Source organism: Coregonus clupeaformis, chromosome 11, assembly GCF_020615455.1.
Source record: "Coregonus clupeaformis isolate EN_2021a chromosome 11, ASM2061545v1, whole genome shotgun sequence".
Taxonomy (NCBI): domain Eukaryota; kingdom Metazoa; phylum Chordata; class Actinopteri; order Salmoniformes; family Salmonidae; genus Coregonus; species Coregonus clupeaformis.
This window is the reverse complement of record NC_059202.1, coordinates 40,851,507-40,874,853: the sequence shown is the minus strand read 5'-3', so window position 1 is coordinate 40,874,853 and position 23,347 is coordinate 40,851,507. Positions and strand designations below refer to the sequence as shown.

The following is a 23,347-nucleotide window of genomic DNA, read 5'->3' as shown; positions in this document are numbered from 1 at the left end:
ATTAGTTTTTTAAATATTTTTCTTGGATACCTAAAGGGGTCCTAAAATTCCAAATCAAATAGCCAAATTATCCATGGTATGCCTCTTAACCCCCCCCCCCCAACAGCTTAGACTTTTACAGGTTTTAACCCCAGTCTCTACAGAGCTGGTAGTATCAATTATCATACTATGTTCTCCCTCATTGTTGACCACCACAGCCACACACTACTGACATAGGTTAACAGCAACATGTAACCAGGGTCATGTTCACTATGTCATGCAAAATAAACAAAAAGGAGAGTTTCTTATTGGACAAGTCCGGGTAGTCCATCCATGTTTCAGTCCTTTTTCTTCCGTTTGGTGCCTAATGAACACAACCCTGGTCTTTCCCTGCATCAAGAGGCTATGTCTGTCTTTCTCACCCTGATGGAGGTCTCTCCGCCGTGGGGCTGCTGCAGCCGGAACACTTGCGCCACCATGTGGTCAGTGGAGGGATGTAGCAGGATCCTGCGGGAGGCCAGGCCCACCATCACGTAGCAGCCCATGGGAGACAGGCTCACCGAGATGGCATTGGGACCTGTGGGAGAAGGAAGACAAAACTGACAAGGTTAGGCAAGATTCTTCTCGGTTAATATTGTAGTATAGTTTAGGTTCACTAACAATATGCTCTTTAGTGCACTAATTTACTAGATTCAATGTTTTATACTGAACAAAAATATAAACGTCCCATGTTTCATGAGCTGAAATAAAAGATCCCAGAAATGTTCCATATGCACAAAAAGCATATTTCTCTAACATTTTGTGCACAAATTTGTTTACGTCCCTGGTAGTGAGCATTTCTCCTTTGCCACGATAATCCATCCACCTTACAGGTGTGTCATATCAAGAAGCTGATTAAACAGCATGATCATTACACAGGTGCACCTTGTGCTGGGGACAATAAAAGGCCACTCTAAAATGTGCAGTTTTGTCACACAACACAATGCCACAGATGTCTCAAGTTTTGAGGGAGCTTGCAATTGGCATGCTGACTGCAGGAATGTCCACCATAAGCCGCCTCCAATGTCGTTTTAGAGAATTTGGCAGTACGTCGAACCGGCCTCACAACCGTTAACCACGTGTAACCACGCCAGCCCAGGACCTCCACAGCCGGCTTCTTCACCTGCGGGATTGTCTGAGACCAGCCACCCGGACAGCTGATGAAACTGAGGACTATTTCTGTCTTTAATTAAGCCCTTTAGTGGGGAAAAACTAATTCTGATTGGCTGGGCCTGGCTCCCAAGTGGGTGGGCCTGTGCTCCCAAGTTGGTGGGCCACCCATGGCTGTGCCCCTCCCAGTCATGTGAAATCCATAGATTAGGGCCTAATTAATTTATTTAAATTGACTTATTTCCTTATACGAACTGTAACTCAGTAAAATCATTGAAATTGTTGCACATTGCGTTTATATTTTTGTTCAGTATAGATTCTCTAGTTCAGTGTCGCAAACCTCTCCTCAAGCACCCCCAGCCGTTCCACGCATTTGATGTATTCCAGAACTAGCACACCTGATTCAACTAATGAGGTGATTAGTTGAACAATTGAATCAGGTCTGCCATCACTGGAATACCTAAAATAAGTGGATTGGCTGGGGGTATTTGAGGAGAGGTTTGGGAAACACTGCTATAGTTGTATCCTGGAGGTCAAGTCCATGACGGCAAGACTTACTAAATAATATATAGTAATAAAGTATGAAAATGTATGCACTAACTGTAAGTCGCTCTGGATAAGAGCGTCTGCTAAATGTAATAATATGCATTTTAGCAAACTCTTTTATCCAAAGCAACTTTTATCCATGCGTGCATACATTCTTTACGTACAGGTGAATTGATCCCACTGGGAAACAACCGGGAATCGAAAACCCACTATCCTGGCGTTGCAAGCGCCATGCTCTACCAATTGAGCTACAGAGGACCACGTGACATTACTTACCAAATCTCTTGGTGTAGAGCATCTCCCCCAGGTTGTGCGGGGCCAGGGAGTACACGGCCAGGATGCCCTCGTCAGGGAAGCCCCGCTGGCTGCTGGGTATGAACACGGCCAGGAGCTGCCCGTCCGCTGAGATGTCACAGCTGGCGTCGTTATATATCTTACAGTTTGGCACCAGCACATTCACAGAGGCTGGAGGGGTGGGGAATACACACAAGCACACACAATAATTCAGTACTACAGTTTAATTCTGCACAAACACTTTGTTATTCTATCCTTGTGGGGACCTAAAATGTATTTCCATTCAACATTTTCCTAACCCTAACCTTAACCCAAACCCTAACCCCTTACCCTAATTGTAACCCTAACATTAAACCTAACCCCCTAAGCTTAAAATAGACTTTGTCCTCATGGGGACGTGGGAAATGTCCCCACGAGGGAGAATTTTCATTGTTTTACTATCCTTGTGGCGACTTTTGGGCATTTTAGGTCCCTACAAGAATAGAAGAACTCACCCACCCCCCCCCCACACACACCCCCCCACACACACGATGTCAATACTACAGTATAATTCTACCAAGGTAAACAAAAATGGCTGTTCAGACAATATGAGAGCTGGGGCTCGTTTAGGAGAATGTAACGTTACAGAATGGTCAGAGAAATGCATTATGTAGAACAGATACGACTGTCTGTCAGATAGAATATGGAATCATGGCAGCTCGATTCATTCTATTTCTACCTGCAACGTTCTGAACATTTCACATACCGTTGCTAATCTCAGGCAGGTCGAACTTGGTGAAGTCCCACCACTGCAGCCGGTAGGTTGTGTTGGCTATGTTGCTGGCCACCGCCGACTGTCCGTCCCCGATGGAGGCACCTGAGAGACAGGAGGAAAGGCATTTTGGTCAGTGGATAGAGCATTGGAAGTGAAGTAGGAAGAGGACTGTCTACCATTATTGCAGACAGCAGAAATGAACACAATCAAATGGATAACATTGAGATGTATGACAGAAGTCAACTAGTCACTTGTTGCGCACTTCAACTGTACTGTGCTGGCTTGGACATCCTCTTTTTCACCTTTGCAGAATGGTTCCACCAACTATAATTGATGGGTAATCAGGCCAGCTCAAATACAGCTCAGCTTGGCACAGTAGTAGGTAAAGGGTATTACAGTGCTCTCCTCTTATAGACTACTATAATAGTGAGGACATCCGTACAGGACAATTTGATCACTACCAACCAGACGCTCTATAAGCAGAGTGCACTTTAGTGAGACAATCTTGGTTATTACCTGCTAAGACCCTGTTGACAGAGGAGTGAGTGGCCAGGCCAGGCTGTCCCCTCTCGTGGAAGATCCCAGCGTATGGCAGATACTCAGGCAACAGGAACCGCCGGGGAACGAAACGCCCCAGCGATGGAGCGGACATCCTGGCGTTGCGCGGTGTTCTGTGCCTCATCCGGTCTCCGTTATCACTGTTAAACACACACACACACAGCAGTTATTGGGAGAAACAGAGGCTATTGGGAGACGTGTGGTGAAGCTAAGGGTTCAAAGTAGGATCACTGTACTCAGATCGCAAAATATAAAATACAAAATATATGGTTCTTATCTTTTCCAAAAAGATGGCCTGAGACATCTACTTAACCCCTTTTATCTCCTCCTTTACTTATTTGAACAGAATACCATTTTGAGGTCTGAAAACAACTGGCAAACTTTGATTGAAGAGCGTAATATCCCTTTAAAGGTGGAATCCTTAGTTGCTACATCCATTTTTGGACTTATAAATTAATTATATATACACATTGATTATTGAAGAATATAAATTATAAATGCCTCATGAGCTTAGTTCGATTGTCATACCTCATCAGAACCTCAAATATAAGCTTGTTTTACTCCAATGTTTGTAAACATGAACTTGTACAGTGATTTTTTTGTCGACATTTAGAAAGTTCACATAGAAAACAGACACGACAATTGCCTGCTACAGTGCAGTCTTGTGTCGATAAAAACAGCTGGATGTAATGACATTATACCTAAACAATAAAACTTCCGCAAAAACCTAAAGTGAAATAAAATTAAGTGGTTGAACTGTTTCCTTTATCCATTTAGGCAAATTGTGCATTAATAAAATTGGCGACAGCCCTACCACCGATCTGTTTCAGGTCTCAGGTAGCCCAAAAAGCATGGATAGAATGCAGGAATACCTTCAATTATTCGTTTCAAATCATCATTTTATTCGAAAAACAGTTTCCATCATCATTTGTCGCAATAAAGAAAAATCCACCCCTGTCGAACAGGTAAAATGTTTGTTGATCATTAGAACATTTGTCCTATAGCTGCCGTTTTCATTGCACATGTCGCAATGACGTTGCTTTTGTCGAATAAACCTGGGTCAATGGAAACCTGCGTACTGAAAATATAAACTTTGTATAGCCTCAAAACATGGTTAAAAGTATAATCTTGATATCATGGATGGTCAGTCCTTACTTCGATATCTCTGTCTATGAATTTGAAAGTGGTAACATTTCTCCAGGTCCATCCCTCAGCTTTTTACCAAAACAGAGGTGGGGTGATCGCTTTGTTATCGTTTCAATTAAGGATTCTATCTTTAAGGGGCCAGGGCCCGGTTTCCCATCATTAGAACCTTCATAGGAGCATCGTTAAATCTCTGAGCTGTTTCCCAAAACCAGCGTTATTAACATTGCACTTGAAAACGCTCGTAATCTAGAACAGCTAAGTGCGTCGTTAGATGCTTTTTTTGCCCTTCCGTGTTACTTTATACACAGAAGATCTCCGCTAAACATAGAAACACACGGTTTATCCGTCTCTCTGAGACCGCCGATAACTTCAGAACAAAGTTGACTACAAATACAAAGTTGCGAATGTCTTTGCAATTTGTACAAACAAGCGACGTATAAAAATATATATTTCATGATGTGTAGCCTAACACGTGCGCAATGATGTGCCAAATCTGTGATTTAGTGCATTTTATTAGAGCTTTAGAATAAGCCGCCTCAATATCTGCAGCCGTAGCTGGTAATATCTCTCTAGGAGCTGATCCATAGTCAGTATCGTGAAATAATTATAATTTTTAAGGTAAGATTTGAATGGAGAAAGCTGATCCTAGAGCAGCACTCCCTTTCATTTGATCCTATCAGTATCGACACATGCCTCAAACGACACACTTAGCGAACGTTCTCTCTGCGTGGTGTTTGCCGCCAACTCACTCTAGCTCCTCAAAGTCCACGTCGCTGTTCTCCATGGCGGCCGAGGGGTTGCCAGCAGGGCTGTCCGATGAGGAGGAGAGGGTCCTCAGCCGGTTCTGCTGGTAGCGCAGCGAGCGCTGGCGGATACTGTCCCGCCTCGACAGGTACTGGATCATCCTCTGGGCGTAGTACGCAGCTGGGGACAACCTGCAGGAGAGATAACGGCAGAGAGAAGGGGTCAATGGGGGTTTACAGCTGTAGGATTCATACTAGGCTTGCAAAATTCCAGAAACTCCCCCCCAAGTTTTCAGGTTGTTAACACACCTGGACACTTAGGGAAAGTTTGTGGATATTTTCAACCTTACTCAATGGGTTTTTATCCTATCAAAGATTATACAATTTTTAATTGGGGTTAAGGTTGGTACCTGGCGGGGTCTGGGTAGATAGGGTGGTCTCGGGATCCTCCCATGTCGTAGCGGGAGAGAGAGAGGAGGGAGGACTCCAACAGCCTCCTGTGAACAAACCCACCAAACAATGGATCAGCAATTAAATCTCCTCTGCAAAGGGAGTCTATTTGTTTTATACAAATACAACTATTTGGACAATATAAGTATATCATGGAAATACTGAGTAAAGCAGACCTGTAGTCACTTGCTGTAATGTTATCGTGCCAGAGTGGATCACTAGATAAAGTGAGCCGAGTGGTGTTCAGTAGATACCAAACTGAAGAAAACGGTCCGAAACAGAGTGGTACTATCTGAGCTCATTCAATAAGAAGCTCATTTTCATTTTCAGTTTCAAAATGTTTTGCTGCGGTGTGCCTTACTAAACAGGACCCTGGTCTGAGAGAAAAACACCACCGCAGAGACTACCAAGGCCTTTCTCATAACTCTACCTTCTCAGAGAGTCCTCGTCCGGGTTATCCACAGGCATTTCCTGGCTTAAGGCCTCTGGCGGTGCGTCGGCGGAGCGGCTGGAGGCGGCCTGGCGGTAGACACGCTCCCACTGGCCCGTCTCCTGGTTGTACACCAGGCCCACAGTCTGCTCCCCGGGCTGGGCAGAGGACGACGCAATGGTGGGGAAGGGCATGGCTGCAACGTGAGGGCCTGGGGAGGGCTGCAGCTCGCTGGGATCAGGGGGCTGGGCTACCCTCCTCTCCCTCTCTTGGGGATGGGGGTGTGGATCCCGGCTCTGTGGGGATGCATGGGGATCCTCATAGGCAGGGCTGAAGGGCTGCCGCCAGGGAGAGCTGGAGCCCTCCTGGGTGGAGACAGCGGAGGTGGAGGAGGCCGGGCTGGTGCGCTCCCAGCGTTGGGAGTCGTGGTTGAAGGTGAGCAGGTTGTGGCAGGCCCGGCAGCGGTTCAGGTGGCCCCGGGAGGAGTGGGCCGCGCTAGAGGAGGGAGGGGGGTTGTTCTCGGTTAGGGCAGGTGGGGGTGGCTGGGGCTGGTAGTGGGAGGACGAGGAAGGCCCGGGTCTCACCGGGTCCATGTTGTTGTTGAGCAGCTCCTGCGTCTGCTCCTGGCCACCCTCCCCTCCCCCGACATCCCCGCTGGCGCCACCCAGCGGCGACTCCAGGTCCTGCATGCGGTCGCACTCCATGAAGTAGCGGCTAAGGTTGCACTGGAGCACGTTGCGGAACAAGGCCGGGTTGCTGCGCGTGCCATCCCAGAATGGGTGGTGCCCGCTGCTGGTGCCCACCCCTCCTCCTCCTCCACCACCACTTCCTCCTCTCTGATTGGCCACGGGGCTGGAGCCAGGTTCGGCGCCCGGCTGCGGGGGGAAGCCTCGTCCCTCGGTCGCGGAGGTGTAGACGGGGGACTGGGAAGAGCCGTCCTGCTGCCGCAGCACTGACAGCAGGCTGACAGAGGACGAGCTGGTCCGGGGGGGCAGCATCCCACCCCCTACACCACTCATAACCCCTCCGCTGCTCCCCCCACTTCCGGCCCCGCTCTCTGAGCTTCTCATGTTCAGCAGGCTGCGTGTCCAGTCAGGTCCGGGCAGCGGGTGGGATGGGGGTTGGTGTTGGTGGCTGGCGGGCAGGGGCAGCTGCTGGCTCAGGGGCTGGCTGGCCACGTGGGTGGTAGGCACGGCGCGGTGCAGGGAGCTGCCGGCGCTGTAGTAGACCGTGGTGAAGGCCGAGGGCCGCTGCTGGGCCCCAGTGGGCTCCGAAGGCTGCCGGGGCTCCGTACGGGCCGAGGAGAAAGTAGAGGTGTGGGGGACTGGCTGAGAGGCCACCTGGGGAGGCTCGGGGGGGACCACAGGCCTGGAGTTGGAGGGACCCTCGCCCAGAGAGGGGCTGCGGTTGGCCGTGCAGCGGCTGCAGAGGCACACCATGCCCAGGTGCTGGGTGCAGCCTGGGTAGGGCGGTCCACGGTTCTGCGATGCTGGGTACTGGCCCAAAGGCATGCTGGGGGGCTCGCCGCTGCCCTCCCCACCAGGGCGGGAAGAATCCCCCCCAGCCTGCGCCCCCGACGAGCGTGATGACAAGATGTGCAGGAAGTTGTGGAGGATTGGTGTGCGGCGTACAGGCTGGGAGGGCATGAAGGAGCGCTGGCGGAAGTGGGGCATCTCCACGCTGTCCATGGGGATCTCTGAGTCATCATCATTCTACAGAACATATTAGGGTATAGTCATGTTGAATGTTTTAGGGTATTAGGATACAGCCATGTTTTAAAGGTTTTGAGAAGATTATTTTATTTCTAGACGGCCTCACCTGCTGGTTGGTGGGGTTCACAATAGCCGTCAGAAGATTGTGCCCCAAAGGATCAAACCTCACCAACCTGAAAGAGATAGAGCTGAGCTTTTCATAAACTCAAAGATATCCTAATCATAACATTACCATACTATTATGATACAACATTTTCACTACACTAGGGGTTGTTACATGTGAAAGGAACATAAATGTTAAGACATTTTGCATTTTCCTGACACAAATTATACATATTTAAAATCCGAAATATGTGTCACACAGAATGAAATAGAACACAATATTAAATGTGTCTAAATGGTGTCCCACCTGACTCTTTCAGTCTCGCTGCCGGTTTTGACCACGGCGAAGGGCTCGGGCCGGCTCCAGTCCCAGAAGTGGAGCTCGTTGTTGGTGGCGATGAGGAGGAGCTGGGCGGTGGGGTGGAAGGTAAGCGAGGCAATGGCCACGTTGCTCTCTGTGAACCAGCTCTCACTGCCACCCTGCAGAAACAAACACAAGAAGGGGGTTTAATAGAGAAAGAAACAAGAACGGTACGGCAACACTGGATAGAAAACGTTTGCATGATGTTTACGGGACGCAAACTACTGTGATCAAGGTTTATCAACTAGACTACCAATAGCAACACATTGAAGATGGAAAAGCTTCCTTATGACACCTGGAGCCGCCACAAACCACTCGGACCGAGGCGAGTTCCCTGGGGGACTCCTCAACATGTATTTCTGGCGAGACTGTGCTGTGTATGAGAGTCTTACACCCTAACAGAACAATAAAATATACCTATGCAACTTAGCAAGCGGGGACCTGAAACTTGTCCTATTCATCTTAATAGGGGTCTGTGTTTTATAGAAGGCACCACTTACATGCAGGTCCCAGATGCGGACCTCTCCGTCAAGGCACCCTGAGGCCACCAGGCCAGGGATGGTGGGGTGAAAGGTCACGCACCAGGGCGTGCGGCGGTGGCCCACCAGCGAATGGAGGCACTTTCCAGTCTTCACCTCCGTGATGTAGATGTTGTGATTGACGTGAGTGGAAGCCATGAGGGTCCTATCAGAGTTGATAGAAGAGGGGGAGAGAGAAAACAGGGGCATGGAGTGAATGGTACAGCTGCTGTTGAAATGTTCAAGGAAGCCCTGCCTCTCAAATGCTCTCATGAATCCATTCATGCGGCCGGGTCAGTTGAGTTCCTTACCGGTCTGGGCTGAAGGCCAACAGGAACGTCGAGCGAGGGCTGTCTGGCAGCTCCACTTTCTGTGTGAGGCAACAAACATCACTTAACGCCAGAGCCTTACATGGAGGTAGCACATTGATTATTAAAAGCAGACAGGATTTTTTAACTTCTGACTTGATTCAAGTCAAATTGTGATGCATCAACTGCATATTATTAGGGATTTTGAAGAACAACTCCCAAATAGACTAAAGATGATGAAGATAAGCACAGGGCATTGTTTCCATGGTGACGAGTTACATACTGCCCCAGATCAAAACGCCTACTGCAGCAAGTGGGCAGCGAGAGCAGTGAGAGATGGATCGCCTACTACTATTCCATATCTGTCGAAAACCAAAGCAGTTTGGGCTAATCCCTTGACTGGGATAGTGGGATACTTTGGCTGTTACCTGACTCTGCCATTTCATCCAGCGGACCTTCTCCTCCACCATCTGCTGCAGGAGGTGCTGCGAGCCAAAGGCCTGCGAGCCGCGCTCCCGGCTGGACAGGATCCGCACAGAGTTCCTCTGATGACGAGAGGCCATGGTTCTCCTCCCGTACAGGCCGGGGCCACGCCACTGCTCTACCACTGGCCTCAGCCTGCTCTAGGGAGAGTCACTTCTGCTGCTGCTAGCTCGCCATGCAGAGTCTAGGCTGGGGTGGAGAGGGGAGGGAAGAGAGGGCCAAGAAGGAGATTGTAGTTTAGTTGTTATGGTGGGGTAGGCATAGGTTTTGCAAAGGGAAAGAGAAAGAGAAGGAAAAAAAGAAAGGTTGCGTAGTAGTTGACTTTATTGAAAAGTAACAGAAAATAAGAGAGTTTGACAGAGAAGATCATGAGGGTGTGTGCTGTGTGATGAGGGGGCAGTTTAAGGCCTGAACTTTATTAGTAGCACAATTGGCCTAGATAGCCTATTATGTAAACTGACAGCTAGAGGAAGCATTCCCCAATGAGTGCTATGGAACTATTTAGGAGATCAGCACTAAAATAAGAACATGCAAGTTTGCAGCTCGCTGGCTAGCCTACACATGCAGCCAAAGTCAAAACCTCACATCTGGAAGGTTGCCTAAACGTTGCACTCTTTTACAATTTTGTCATATTCTGGTCACAAATTGGCAAAACACCACAGCCAATGCAAAACAGTACTGCTTTAGCACTCCCTTAACCCATAAGAGTCTAAGCCCGGGGATGGGTGGGTGGGGGGGGGGGTACTACTAAGCTATATGGAATTGTTTTAGGAAGGTCATACCAAGGATAATTTTGCTATTTGATTTTGAATTTTAAGACCCCTTGAAGTATAAAAAAAAAACTTACTGCTGTTACAAACACATTGAATAACATATTCACTACATGGAACAGATAGTCCCAAAAGATAAATCTAAAGGAAGTTTGTTCTGAAGTGACTATCCTATATCTGAGAGATATAAGAAAGATCAGGAAATATATATGTATTTTTTTTTTTACATGTATTTAACCCCTTATTTTGGGCACTAAACAATCTCCATATACACTTCCATTCATTTTTTCAACTGGTACCGGGGGACCTTCAGACGAGTCTTGTAAGGCCCGTGGGCGTTCTAGAGCAAAACATGTACGTGTTCGTGAGAGTCTCACCTTTACGCAGAGGGGTCATAGTGTGTAGCCCAAACTGTTCGGATGCTACAGACAGAAGTTGGCAGATCTGCTAAACCTACTTCAGACGGGTCCCAAGACGCTTGTGGGGGTCGTAGAGCAAAACGGAGAACACCATTGTGTTCGTGAGAGTCATCTTTCCATAGAGGGGTCATAGTTTGTAGACCAAACCGTTCGGACGCTACAGACGGTTTTGTGAGAAGACCGATTTTTGGGATGTCTCATGGTCAGACAAACACCGCTCTAGTGCTGTCACCGCAAATGCCGAAGTGTTACATAGGCGGATGCAGTGGATTGAGACGCATCCAATGCAAAAAAAACATATCTCTAGCTTAAACTGAAGGATTTTTAAGGTCATTTTTGTATTATGCTAATCATATTTCCAGGTGGGCGCGGACATCGACCTTAGGGTTAACAAGCATTGTTTACCTTGGGCTTGGAAACCCAAAGGCATTTTAAACAAGGGGAACATATTTCCAACACTGGGGCGGGAGATTTTCCTATAAACAAAGATGACAAACACAAGAGTCAGATTGGGAATACACAATCCTTGGCAGGCGGCGCAACATTATTTTAAAACCATGACGGGTGGGCCTAATTGGAATTCCAAGTAAGACAGACATCCAAATCGGGTCCAAACACAGATCATCATTGTGCTCTGGAATTTTCATCAAGTCGCTTTCCAGGACTCCAAAGAGTGGCGTTTCATAAACTCTCTCTGTGGCTTGACTTTGATGTAAATTACAACAAGATGAAACAACTGGGGTTGCTTTTGAGGCCTGTGATGTATGTATTTGTGCTGAGTATATGGTGCTGAGTCACAAAAGCAGACTTTGAAGAGTCTGGTTATTTCTCAAAGTACGCAATGTATGTGGTTTAAAAAGCAACCCGAATACACGACACCACTTGACCTACAAACATATTATTATGCAACTGTGGTATTGCATTATTACAACTCCAATACCGTTAGTCTGAGAATGCCAAGTGATAACCATGTCATGAAATTTACAGTGAACTATCTATTATGGCTAAACAATGGTGTTGTGGTTTTTATCAAGATGATGCAAACCTTTACAAGCTGATACTAAACACTTAGTCCGTATTCAAGGAATGCTGACATTTCAGCGCTACTGGCACTGACTAAACACAGGCATGGTGCCTAGGTACATGTCTTTATCAAATAGGCAACTGCAGGTTTTCGAGGTAAATGTCTGCTCTCAAACGGTCAAATAGTTTGTTAATGGTTGGCGAGAAAACAGATTAGCAACAGCAACATTTGTGACAGCTTGGAGAAATACTCCATTTCAATCAAATAAGAATGATCATTCTGATTGCTGAAATGCTCAACTAACAAACAAAATATTAAACCACTAAAAGTCTAAACAAGGACCTCCAGTATCTTTTCAAAATAGACAGTCATAAGTGGCTGACTACCTTGGAGGTCAGCTTTAGCTTCCATTGTTAACCATGTAGCTAGGCTAACTTCAAATAAGAAGTCTTGGTAAAATGATTAATATATCTAGCTAACTAAAACCAGTTTGCTTATTAACAACAAACAAGTAATTAGCTAGCTAGCTACAGTGGCTTGCGAAAGTATTCACCCCCTTGGCATTTTTCCTATTTTGTTTCCTTACAACCTGGAATTAAAATTGATTTTGGGGGGGTTTGTATCATTTGATTTACACAACATGCCTACCACTTTGAAGATGCAAAATATGTTTTCTTGTGAAATAAACTAAAAAAACTGAACGCTTGAGCGTGCATAACTATTCATCCCCCCAAAGTCAATACTTTGTAGAGCCACCTTTTGCAGCAATTACAGCTAAAAGTCTATTGGGGTATGTCTCCATAAGCTTGGCACATCTAGCCACTGGGATTTCTGCCCATTCTTCAAGGCAAAACTGCTCAAGCTCCTTCAAGTTGGTGGGTTCCGCTGGTGTACAGCAATCTTTAAGTCATACCACAGATTCTCAATTGGATTGAGGTCTGGGCTTTGACTAAGCCATTCCAAGAAATTTAAATGTTTCCCCTTAAACCAGTCGAGTGTTGCTTTAGCAGTATGCTTAGGGTCATTGTCCTGCTGGAAGGTGAACCTCCGTCCCAGTCTCAAATCTCTGGAAGACTGAAACAGGTTTCCCTCAAGAATTTCCCTGTATTTAGCGCCATCCATCATTCCTTCAATTCTGACCAGTTTCCCAGTCCTTGCCAATGAAAAACATCCCCACAGCATGATGCTGCCACCACCATGCTTCACTGTGGAGATGGTGTTCTCAGGGTGATGAGAGGTGTTGGGTTTGCGGCAGACATAGCGTTTCCTTGATGGCCAAAAAGCTCAATTTTAGTCTCATCTGACCAGAGTACCTTCTTCCATATGTTTGGGGAGTCACCAAACGTGTTTGCTTATTTTCTTCTTTAAGCAATGGCTTTTTTCTGGCCACTCTTCCATAAAGCCCAGCTCTGTGGAGTGTTCGGCTTAAAGTGGTCCTATGGCCTCTCTGATTAATGGCCTCCTTGCCTGGTCCGTGAGTTTTGGTGGGCGGCCCTCTCTTGGCAGGTTTGTTGTGGTGCCATATTCTTTCCATTTCCTAATAATGGATTTAATGGTGCTCCGTGGGATGTTCAAAGTTTCTGGATTTTTTGTATAACCCAACCCTGATCTGTACTTCTCCACAACTTTGTCCCTGACCTGTTTGGAGAGCTCCTTGGTCTTCGTGGTGCCACTTGCTTGGTGGTGCCCCTTGCTTAGTGGTGTTGCAGACTCTGGGGCCTTTCAGAACAGGTGTATATATACTGAGATCATGTGACAGATCATGTGACATTTAAATAAAGTCCACCTGTGTGCAATCTAACTAATTATGTGACTTCTGAAGGTAATTGGTTGCACCAGATCTTATTTAGGGGCATCATAGCAAATACATATGCACACACCACTTTTCCGTTATTTATTTGTTAGAATTTTTTAACAAGTTATTTCTTTCATTTCACTTCACCAATTTGGACTATTTTGTGTATGTCCATTACATGAAATTCAAATAAAAATCAATTTAAATTGCAGGTTGTAATGCAACAAAATAAGAAAAACGCCAAGGGGGATGAATACTTTTGCAAGGCATTGTACCAATTATTTAAGAAAACGGCTTGGTACCGCCTTAAATTTGTTTTCAATTTGGATATTGGTTTGATATTCAGAGTTTGCTCATCAATACCTCTTTGATAGAATATCCTAGCTAGGATGAATAGAGTGATACATTTATAATCAGATGACAGAGAGCAACGCAGCTACAGCGTTTGTTTTCACCATTCCATTCAGTTTTTAAAAAGTGACTTTCCATTGGTTTCGATGGGGGAATATTATGCACTTTAAGACTAAGGGACCGTCTTAAAAGTGCAATCAGTTAACCTGGCATTTACTGAAAACCTACATTTTGTCTCAATTAAATGATCTAGAGATCTTAAACCAACGTTATATTTTTTTCTCACAATTACATTTTGAAATTTGATCTAGTTAATTTTTTAATGAATTTTATGCAAAATACAAGGTCAAAAAACAAATAGACCTGTGATCTTTCTCACTCATACGTAACCTACTATGTACGCTACTTGCATGTACTTGAGAGCTAAATTCACTTGTAGCAAAGTCACTGTTGATTTTTTGGTCAATTAATCATATATTTGTGGATTTTGATGTGTGCTTGGGGTTATTGTCTTGCTGGAAGATCCACTTGTGGCCAAGTTTCAGCCTATTGGCAGAGGATTCCAGGTTTTTGGCTAAAATCTCCCATACTTGGTAAAGTTCATGATGCCCATGACCAGTAGAAGCAAAATAGCCCCCATAACATCAAAGATCCACCACTATATTTTACAGTAGGTACGAGGTACTTTTCTGCATATGGTCTAAGCTCCCTCCCAATGTGTTCTCCAATCTCATAAAACATTTTAGATAAAGGCTGTGTCGATGTCCTCGCAAGTGGAGGGTGCTGGAGTTTTACTTTGACATCTATCTTTGAGATGTTTTTTTAGATATTGTGTTTCACAAGTAATACAAAAAAAAAACATCTCAAAAGATAGATGTCAAAGTAAATGGAACCTGTTTTCAAAACTCCAGCACCCTCCCCTTGCAAGGACAATGACACAGCCTTTATCTAAAATATTTTATGAGATTGGAGAACACATTGGGAGGGATCTTAGACCATATGCAGAAAAGTACCTCGTACCTACTGTAAAATATAGTGGTGGATCTTACACAGGTGCACCTTGTGCTGGGGAAAATAAAAGGCTAAATGTAACCACGCCAATCCAGGACCTCCACATCCGGCTTCTTCACCTGTGGGATCATCAGAGGGGGGAGGGCGGGGTGCTGATGAGTATTTCTGTCTGAAATAAAGCCCATTTGTGGGGAAAAACTCATTCTGATTGGCTGGGCCTGGCTCCCAAGTGGGTGGGCCTATGCCCTCCCAGGCCCATCCATGGCTGCACTCCTGCCCAGTCATCTGAAATCCATAGATTAGGGCCTAATGTATTGATTTCAATTGACTGATTTCCTTACATGAACTGTAACTCAGCAAAATCTTTGAAATTGTTGTGTTTATATTTTTGTTCAGTATAATTTCCCCAATTTTTGGAACATACAATATAGTTCAGTATTTTAATTATTAATGTAATAGTATTTTTTGCTCATTTTTATCAAGGTGCCAATAATTTGAGGTGACTGTACATATTAAATATGTGTTGAATTTCAAAAACATCTGGATATAACCTACAGAAAATAAGATCTGCATGTACATTAGTAACCAAAACAGTAACATTACAAATATTTCTAGAGAATCAACGGGGAGGAATAAAAACAAAACAAAACATGTACCTTTGATAAGAGGTCAAGGAGCCCACTGCACTTGATATTTAGCTTATATGGATTGTGAGCTATTGATAATTAGATCCATCACAGGAAATATTCATGCAAAATAAAAATAAAAATGTCTAATGGGCGTACCTATGGGCGAGGAAGGTCAGTGACCCAACATCAAGTGGTTGTAGATGTATATGTCATTTGAACTGGAAGCTATTGAAAATTAGATCTGTACGTGAATTAACCCTTTACACTTGTACCCGTAAAGGGGTTGAAAATGGCACTGATAACAACTTATATTACAACGCAGTGGCTATACAGTAACATTATCGTCAGAGCTCAGGCTCTGCGCTTGACAGCCCTTTCCTAACTTGAGCACCGCACGCGACAAGAAGTTGCCCCCATCCATCCCGCAAAATTGGGCACATTTTACAAATGTTTTGTTGTCTGAGTGAGGGAAATGCTGTAAAAGAAGTGGACTCTATGTATTTTGAAAGATGAGATGTTGAGGATTATAATAAATGCTACTTTGATGTAATACAAGCAAGCCAAACACCTGTGAGTCCAAATGTGCACATGGCGTCATACCCTGGATTGTTCTGAACAGAATGAGCCTGTTTGTCTATTGTAAAGAACATTTGCCGCAGAACACGCACCTGAATGCACTCATGACTCCTTTCTATGACTCCTTTCTATGCGCGTTATGATCTGTTTCTCTGAATTGCCTTGTGAAAGCAATCATATTCTATAACTTAGCTAGTCATGTTGGCAATAGAACAAGCTTTCAAATGATGCCCACCTGACCCAGATTGTGATTTATAATGGGCCGTTTTTGGATTAGGTAAACACCTACAGTAATTGTGTGATTGCGGGGATGCAGGGTTTTGTTCCAAACAAAACTACAAGTGTGCTTGCTCTAGTTCCTCAGTGGCACAGCTAGGAGAGCTTAAAAAAAAAAAAAAGTTGAAGACTCTTCTTTGAGTCATAAAAGTGCATTGGAAATACTTAGGAACTGGGCACACTTGAGGTGTGTGGCCACTTGGAGACACCAGTTAGTCCTCTCACTCAAACCCTTGTCACTTTTTTGTCTTATGTTGCACCTACTCCACATTTTCAAGGAATATTCTTGAATGATCAGAGGCCGTCTGCACTCTTTTAAGGTCCTTACTACTGAAAAGTGTCTGTTCCAGGTGCGTAGGAGTCAAAATAAGAATACTGGAAGAAAAAGACCGCACACTGTCGAAAAAAAACTGAGGCTTGAATGCAAAATAAGGATGTTTATTGAAACATAATGGTGCGTAAAGAACTTATCATAGTGCAAGAAAGTGCATAAATAAAGGTGAAAACAAAACAAACGTTTCGGCCTCAGGCCATCATCAGTGTAAATTGTCAGCACACACACCTGGTTTCCATTTCAATGATAATTGCATATGACTGGGCAAGAAAATACATCAGAAAATCTATAAATCAGTACCTAGTACAATAGAATGCATGATCTAGATTATATACTAAATATACAAAAGCGGACACAGAAACATCATCAATTATTGCTTATACATAGACCATGTGAACATTTCCTCAGAATAAATCAAACCAGATTGTAAGAGTAGGGAAATAAAAATAGAAACCAGATGTGTGTGCCGACAATTTACACGGATGATGGCCTGAGGCTTAAACGTTTGTGTTTTTTGTTTTCACCTTTCATTTATGCACTCTCTTGCACTATGATATATATTCTTTGGGCACCAAGATTTGTCAATAAACATCTTTATTTTGCATTCAAGCCTCAATTTTGGATCTATTCCTTTTTCCGACAGTGTGTGGGTCTCTATTTCTTCCAGGGATATTCTTATCATGTTACTGAATGTTACTTCACATTGTGGTTTTACATCTCTATTTAACCTTGATAGGAAGCTTTTGAAAAGTATCCTTGTAAATGGTTCAAATATATCACCCTTGGTAGTTAAGAGGTAATAAAAATGTTGGGCCCTTCAGCGACTGGGGGCCATACACAGTGTGTATAATCTTCATATAGGGCTAAGGCTCATGAATGGGAATGAAGGGAAAATAGCGAACTCGGAAAGAAGCACGGCCGATGGAAAAGTTAGGAACATGTCCGAAACCGATAGCACGTCGGGAGAAGATGAGAGCACAGACGAGGAAGAAGGAAGGAAGGAGGATGTGGAACATGAATCAGATGGCGGTGGGAAAGAGGACGCCTAGTGTTGAGAATACCTCATCATATCTGTTGGGAGTCTGGTTTCTGGGAGTACTGGCGCCCGAATTGACAAATTTGTTGGACGTATCCAAGATGGTGGAGAGAGGTGTGAGTAAAGGAGGTCAGGAAGATTGGCCTTGATTTTTTGTGTTTCTGCTGAACAGAAGAAGCTTGTGTTGGATCTCGGGAGAATGGATGCCTGTGCTGTGTCATGCTTTGCGCTAAGGAAAAGAGCACCTGTCAAGGGATTAATTTCTGGAGTCTCTGAGGAAGTAGGCATCAAAGTGCTGAAGAGTATTCCTGGAGCGGTTGATGCACGTAGGATGAATCGTTGAGTCGATGGCAAGAAAGAGAAGAGTTTGTCTATTCTTGTGTTTTTTTGTGGAGTCCCTCCCAACCCGAGTGAACCTGGGGTATGTGCACTTTCCTGTAAGAGCTTATATTTCCCGGCCTTTGCAGTGTAAACGGTGTAGAATGTTTGGACATGTAGAAAATGTCTGCAAGTGGAAGAATCTGAGATGTGGAAGGTGTGGAAAATAAGGTAATGGTGAATGTAATGAAGAAACTGTAAAGTGTTGCAACTGTGGTGGAAATCTTCGGAGTGCCCGTCGAGGGCTAAAGAGAATGAAGTTGACAAAGTCAGGGCCGTCCAGAGCATTTCATATGCAGAGGCAATCAAAAGGGTTGAGGGAACTAATGGTTCTTCTAAGGACTCCATTGTGTTGGATAGGCATTCACTGCAGGCTGCAGAGTTGGCCTCCCACCAGCAGGAGCCAGAGATATTACGTGTAAAGAAGGTAGACTTTGTGATTTTTATGGCAATGGTGATCAATGGCATGGCTAAAGTGGAAGGAAGATTTACATTATTGTGGATGCAGCAGAGCGGTTCCTGGGACTAAAGGATTTCTCAGGAAAGGAGTTACCATGAGGCACTGTCGCGAGCAGTGCTACCCTCTCAGGCCCAAGAGCCCGGGGAGGGAGCTATTGAAGATTTGAAGGAGTGGGAGATAGTTTTGTAAAAAAATATATATATATAAAAAATAGTGTATGTGGATTACTCAATCCCAACCTCCATTAAACCCCACCGAAGAAAAATAATGGGATTGCAACAAAAACATTTGCTTACACGCAATCACCAGTATTGCACTTTTACGATGGTCCCTAAACTACGGGAGCGCCAGAAAGCAGCATATTGCCTCAGTTAAGGAAAGAGTGCTACCGTCATCTGATCCTAGGACCTTCCGTCGGAGAGCTATTGACGATCGTACTCCGAATTGAAAGTATAAACTACTGCGGTCAGCTTGCTAATGTTAGCTAACTCAAGAAATGGTTATGAAACAACTAGAGCTAACCAGCTAGCTATCAAATGGTCAGCTAATCAAATAAACAAATGTAGCAAGCAAATATTAACTAGCTAGAAAATGCCAGAAAGCTCGTTAACTACGTGTCATATTCGGTGGACAACACACAACCAATGTGCTTTCAAAATTATAGCTAACAACCAGAAACCCAGCTAATGACTTGCAAATATTTTCTCATAGCTAACGTTAGCTAATTTGTCAGTGTGTGTATGTGGCTACCCAGGGGAAACGGCTAACTAGCTACATTAACCCGCTAAACTTGGTAAATAGCCAATACAAAAAAGCTGGTTGGTAAGTACCTAGCTAACGATAGCTAGCAATCCTAGTTGCCAGTCCCGGATATTAGCATAACTAGCTACCTAGTTATACAGAAATGTTAGAACATAGATATGAGACCTAACAAACAATCTGCTAAAAGTCTGCAGAGGCCATGGCCTACCTTTATTTCTTGTATTTTTGTTGAAATGTGTCATCGTAGGCGGACCCAACTAAAGATAGCTGAGACTAGTTAGCTAACAGTTAGCGTAGTTAGCTGACTCGCTAGCAAGCAAAAATGTACCGGGAGTACTGGCTACACTTAGCTTTGACACATTAGTGAATTTACCAATATGATTGACAAATAACAACCTATTATACTTGCGATTGATTACATTAATATCCTCTGGAAAAGCTATTTCAACATAATTTCTTGCATGGCGCTAATTCGTTGTGCTAGCTATCCGTATACTGTTTCCCAGATCAGGAAACTGTAGAAACAGGCAGTCACATGAGCAGAGCCCAGATCGTAAAGAACACAATGACTAGATGCGCTAAGTCATTAATGAGAATATTATTTGCCGGTGCCTCTATTTAATCATTTTTACTCAAATGACTTGATTTGCAGTCAATAATCTGACTTCCTAATGAAAAGAAACCAACTTTATTTATTTTTTGTACTCTTATATAAATTACATTAAATAAATTGCTTTTGCTGGGAGATGTGGAGGAGTGCCCCTTTCTGTCCAATTAGGTCATTTCTGGCCACTGTAAGAACCCCTTTTGGCTCAAGAAAACTCCCAGAGGCAAAACTTCTGTATAGGCACACAAGCCATTTTCATTATCAAAAGATAAGAGGCAATGTAAAAGCCAGCTCAAACAGACACATGACTGAAATACATTTAATGTATTTTCTGCCCTGCATTTAATTTATTGCAGATTTGATCCCTGCGCGCTAGCGGTGAATATTTTGCAGAAACATAATGCTATGTTGCATATCTCACTGCTTTCTTCCATGCGCTGTGCTCTCCTGACACCATATAATCAACACTTCAACACTACAATCCCAGTAAACCCAGGGAATATGGTGTCGATAATATATATTTTTTAATCTATTAGCAAATACAAATTACAAGTGCATAACTATATCGTACTTTTCCATGAAGAACATTTTTAAAAGTATTAATCATTTTGTTGCAATGTTTTCATAAACCATGTCCAATATTTTATTAGCAATTAAATAAAAGCCTCACGTTGATGCTCGCACTGTGCAGTTCCAAATAATCCAAATTGTGGCAGCCTAAATCACAAATGAATGTTTTGCATGAAAAAATAATCTAGTTACGCGCAATATAGCAGGATTGGGATTTTAGGCTGCCATCCTTTGGTTTATATTGGAACTGCATAAACTCATTTCAGCAGTAGGCTTGTATTATAACTGTAGAGTGGGGGGGGGGATAATATGTACAAACGCAGGCACCAAACACGCTTAAAAATCATGATATAATATTTGTGGTAATAAATCAGATTCCAAGGTCAATTAGCTACCGGACAATATTACACAAAAACAAATACACCCCCTGTAGTAACAACACTTCACAATTTTACACACATGTACATACCAGCATACAATCCTTTCTCCAACTAAATATTCACAATGTTTGCGAGTTATATTACACATTACTAGGATGTTAGTCCATCCATAAAGATTAGAAATTAAACAAAATGAAACTGTAGGTGCAAACCCGTCTATGACTTCACTCTTTCCCAAGCGTGTTCTTATGTATATCTTTATCAATTGTCATGATGCATTCTATCTTGGGTCATTGGGCTCCCAAGCCAGGTATGTAGACGTCTTAATACACTGAAAGATCTCTCACAGCTGCTAACTGGGATGGTCAGCGCGGCCTGTATGATTGCCTTCAGTGATGGAAACATCAGGGTCTAACAATTTATACACACAGGACATGTCAGAAGTGGCATCTTTCTTTTTTTGAGAGGTAATGTTTAGCAAGGACTACTTCCTCTGGCTTGAGAGGAATATACCATGTTTGTCTTGCGTGGGCCTCCCTTCGCTCTGTTCTCGCTCTGTCCTGTCTGCTCCCCTCTCTTCCTTGCTATCTGAAGTTCTGGGTCTCCTATATTATTACAGAGAACGCATAGTATCAGTGCCGTAGCAATATGGAGTATTCTGAACAGACAAACACACACAATATGAACAACAGGCAAATAATGTGATCATTTGTTCCTTAATGAAATTAGCAGTTCACTCAATCTTAAACCTGATTAACATTCAACAGTTTTACCGTTCACTAACCACAACACATTTACATTTTAGTCATTTAGCAGATGCTCTTATCCAGAGCAACTTACAGTTAGTGCATACATTTTCATACTGGCCCCCCGTGGGAAACGAACCCACAATCCTGGCGTTGTAAGCGCCATGATTTACCAACTGAGCTACAGGGGACTACAATACCTGTGTCCTCTCTCTGTTGCTTTAGCAACAACATCGAAACGCGTGCAACCATGGGGCAAAACAGATGAGGTTGGCTTGGATTGTTAACATGTAAGCTATATTAAGTCTTCAATGTTTATTGAAATCAAATAACATTTGCATAATAACCATTTGTTGTTTTAAATATTTGTATCGACATGAAATCAGTCAAAACACCTCAAAACAAGACATGGTATCAATAACATGATGAAGCATACTGAAAGCCACTTATGATTCCCCACATGGCAGTGTCATTCTTGCTAGCTAGCAATCTGGCCATCCAAAATCACAACAGGCTGATTTATGCCTCATGCAAGCGCGCACATCGTTTTCGTGACGTTGTCAGCCAACCCATCGATGTAGCTAGATGCTAAATAATTGTATTGTAAACACACACAATCTATTCACTTACTCCTGCAAATACAACAACCTTCTGTGTTTCCTGAGCTGCATCTTCAATTCCGTATGTCCATCTTCTATAAATTGGGAGAAAAAAAAGGTTAACTCAGCTATCCAGCTTTGTTTTTTCAACAGATAACGTTAGCTAGCTAATTGAGCTGACGTTACCAAAATTAGCTAACGCGTCATGTTAGCCTTAAGTTAGCTAGCGATCTTTATTAGTATTGTTTTTGCATATTTGGACAGTACTTGATTATACAGTAATTGGTTAGTTAGTGATACTTTGTCGGGTGGTGAACAGAGCTCCAGCAGATGGATTCAGTGTCCAGATAGCTAATCAATAACTGTACTGTCAAAACCCTGCTCATAAAATTTGCTTGGTTGCTAATGAAGCAGCACTGCTAGCTAGCTAGTAGACTGGGTAGCCCCTCATGTTAGTTAGCTTAACGTTATCTGTCATTGCAGCTTTTGAGTCAACATGTTGAAATGTAAGTTACTCGAATCTGGCTTACTGTGAGGTCAATAACTCTGAATAACATCATAATGGTGCTAGCAAAATGCGCTATAGTAATAGCAAGCTAACAAAGTTTACCTCCGGTTCTCCTTCTCATCTTTGCGCTCTCTATCTCAGAGAGTGAACAGTCGCCCGTGCGCGCCGAAATATAACTTGTTTGGACGAATCAAAAATGACTATGGAAAAGGACTTTGACTTCGCCTCCTTAAGTGCCACCTACACAGAAATTGTGGTTTTAGGCAGCCCTAAAAAGGCAGGCCAGGGCTCATGTCTGGAGTATTCATTGCAGTGTGTAATGCAGTGTAGCCTAGCTTGTTTTACACCATCCCAGTTGAGCAAAATACTCGGGGCTGAGACAAAATCATTCGGGGCTCAAGCCCGGGTTTCGTGACGTCTATGATCCATACAGTCCACCATTCTGGCCTCTCAGGCAGTGTTTGAGTGCGAAGGCCAGTGATGGAATCCTTCTTGGCCAGCAGGTCTAGAGCCATCTGCAGGCCGATGGCCTTCATGTCGTTCTTGCTGAGGGCAGAGGTCATGTACAGTACATTTCATTTTT

At 43.9% G+C, this 23,347-nt stretch overlaps 1 protein-coding gene and 1 long non-coding RNA gene across 3 annotated transcripts in view; both read right to left on the bottom strand.

The window, feature by feature from the left end:
* LOC121555272 (activating molecule in BECN1-regulated autophagy protein 1) overlaps nucleotides 1-19,980 on the bottom strand; it is a 34,905-nt gene extending 14,925 nt beyond the window's left edge. For both annotated transcript variants that reach the window (XM_045223556.1, XM_045223557.1), the window contains exons 1-13: nucleotides 19,563-19,980; nucleotides 9,479-9,722; nucleotides 9,054-9,112; nucleotides 8,725-8,908; nucleotides 8,171-8,343; nucleotides 7,868-7,934; nucleotides 6,050-7,761; nucleotides 5,580-5,666; nucleotides 5,176-5,361; nucleotides 3,239-3,420; nucleotides 2,714-2,824; nucleotides 1,951-2,139; nucleotides 402-556 (exon numbers count right to left, since the gene is read on the bottom strand). In XM_045223556.1, the coding sequence (XP_045079491.1) occupies nucleotides 402-556; nucleotides 1,951-2,139; nucleotides 2,714-2,824; nucleotides 3,239-3,420; nucleotides 5,176-5,361; nucleotides 5,580-5,666; nucleotides 6,050-7,761; nucleotides 7,868-7,934; nucleotides 8,171-8,343; nucleotides 8,725-8,908; nucleotides 9,054-9,112; nucleotides 9,479-9,613 (3,240 nt within the window). In that variant the 5' untranslated portion in view covers nucleotides 9,614-9,722; nucleotides 19,563-19,980. The remainder of the gene's footprint in view (nucleotides 1-401; nucleotides 557-1,950; nucleotides 2,140-2,713; nucleotides 2,825-3,238; nucleotides 3,421-5,175; nucleotides 5,362-5,579; nucleotides 5,667-6,049; nucleotides 7,762-7,867; nucleotides 7,935-8,170; nucleotides 8,344-8,724; nucleotides 8,909-9,053; nucleotides 9,113-9,478; nucleotides 9,723-19,562) is intronic.
* Nucleotides 19,981-20,608: 628 nt separating this feature from the next.
* Nucleotides 20,609-23,046, bottom strand: LOC121555297. Its single transcript, XR_005997872.1, has 3 exons — nucleotides 22,867-23,046; nucleotides 22,288-22,351; nucleotides 20,609-21,516 (listed from the first exon to the last, which is right to left on the bottom strand). It is a non-coding gene; the product is annotated as an uncharacterized LOC121555297 (long non-coding RNA).
* Nucleotides 23,047-23,347: the final 301 nt, after the last annotated feature.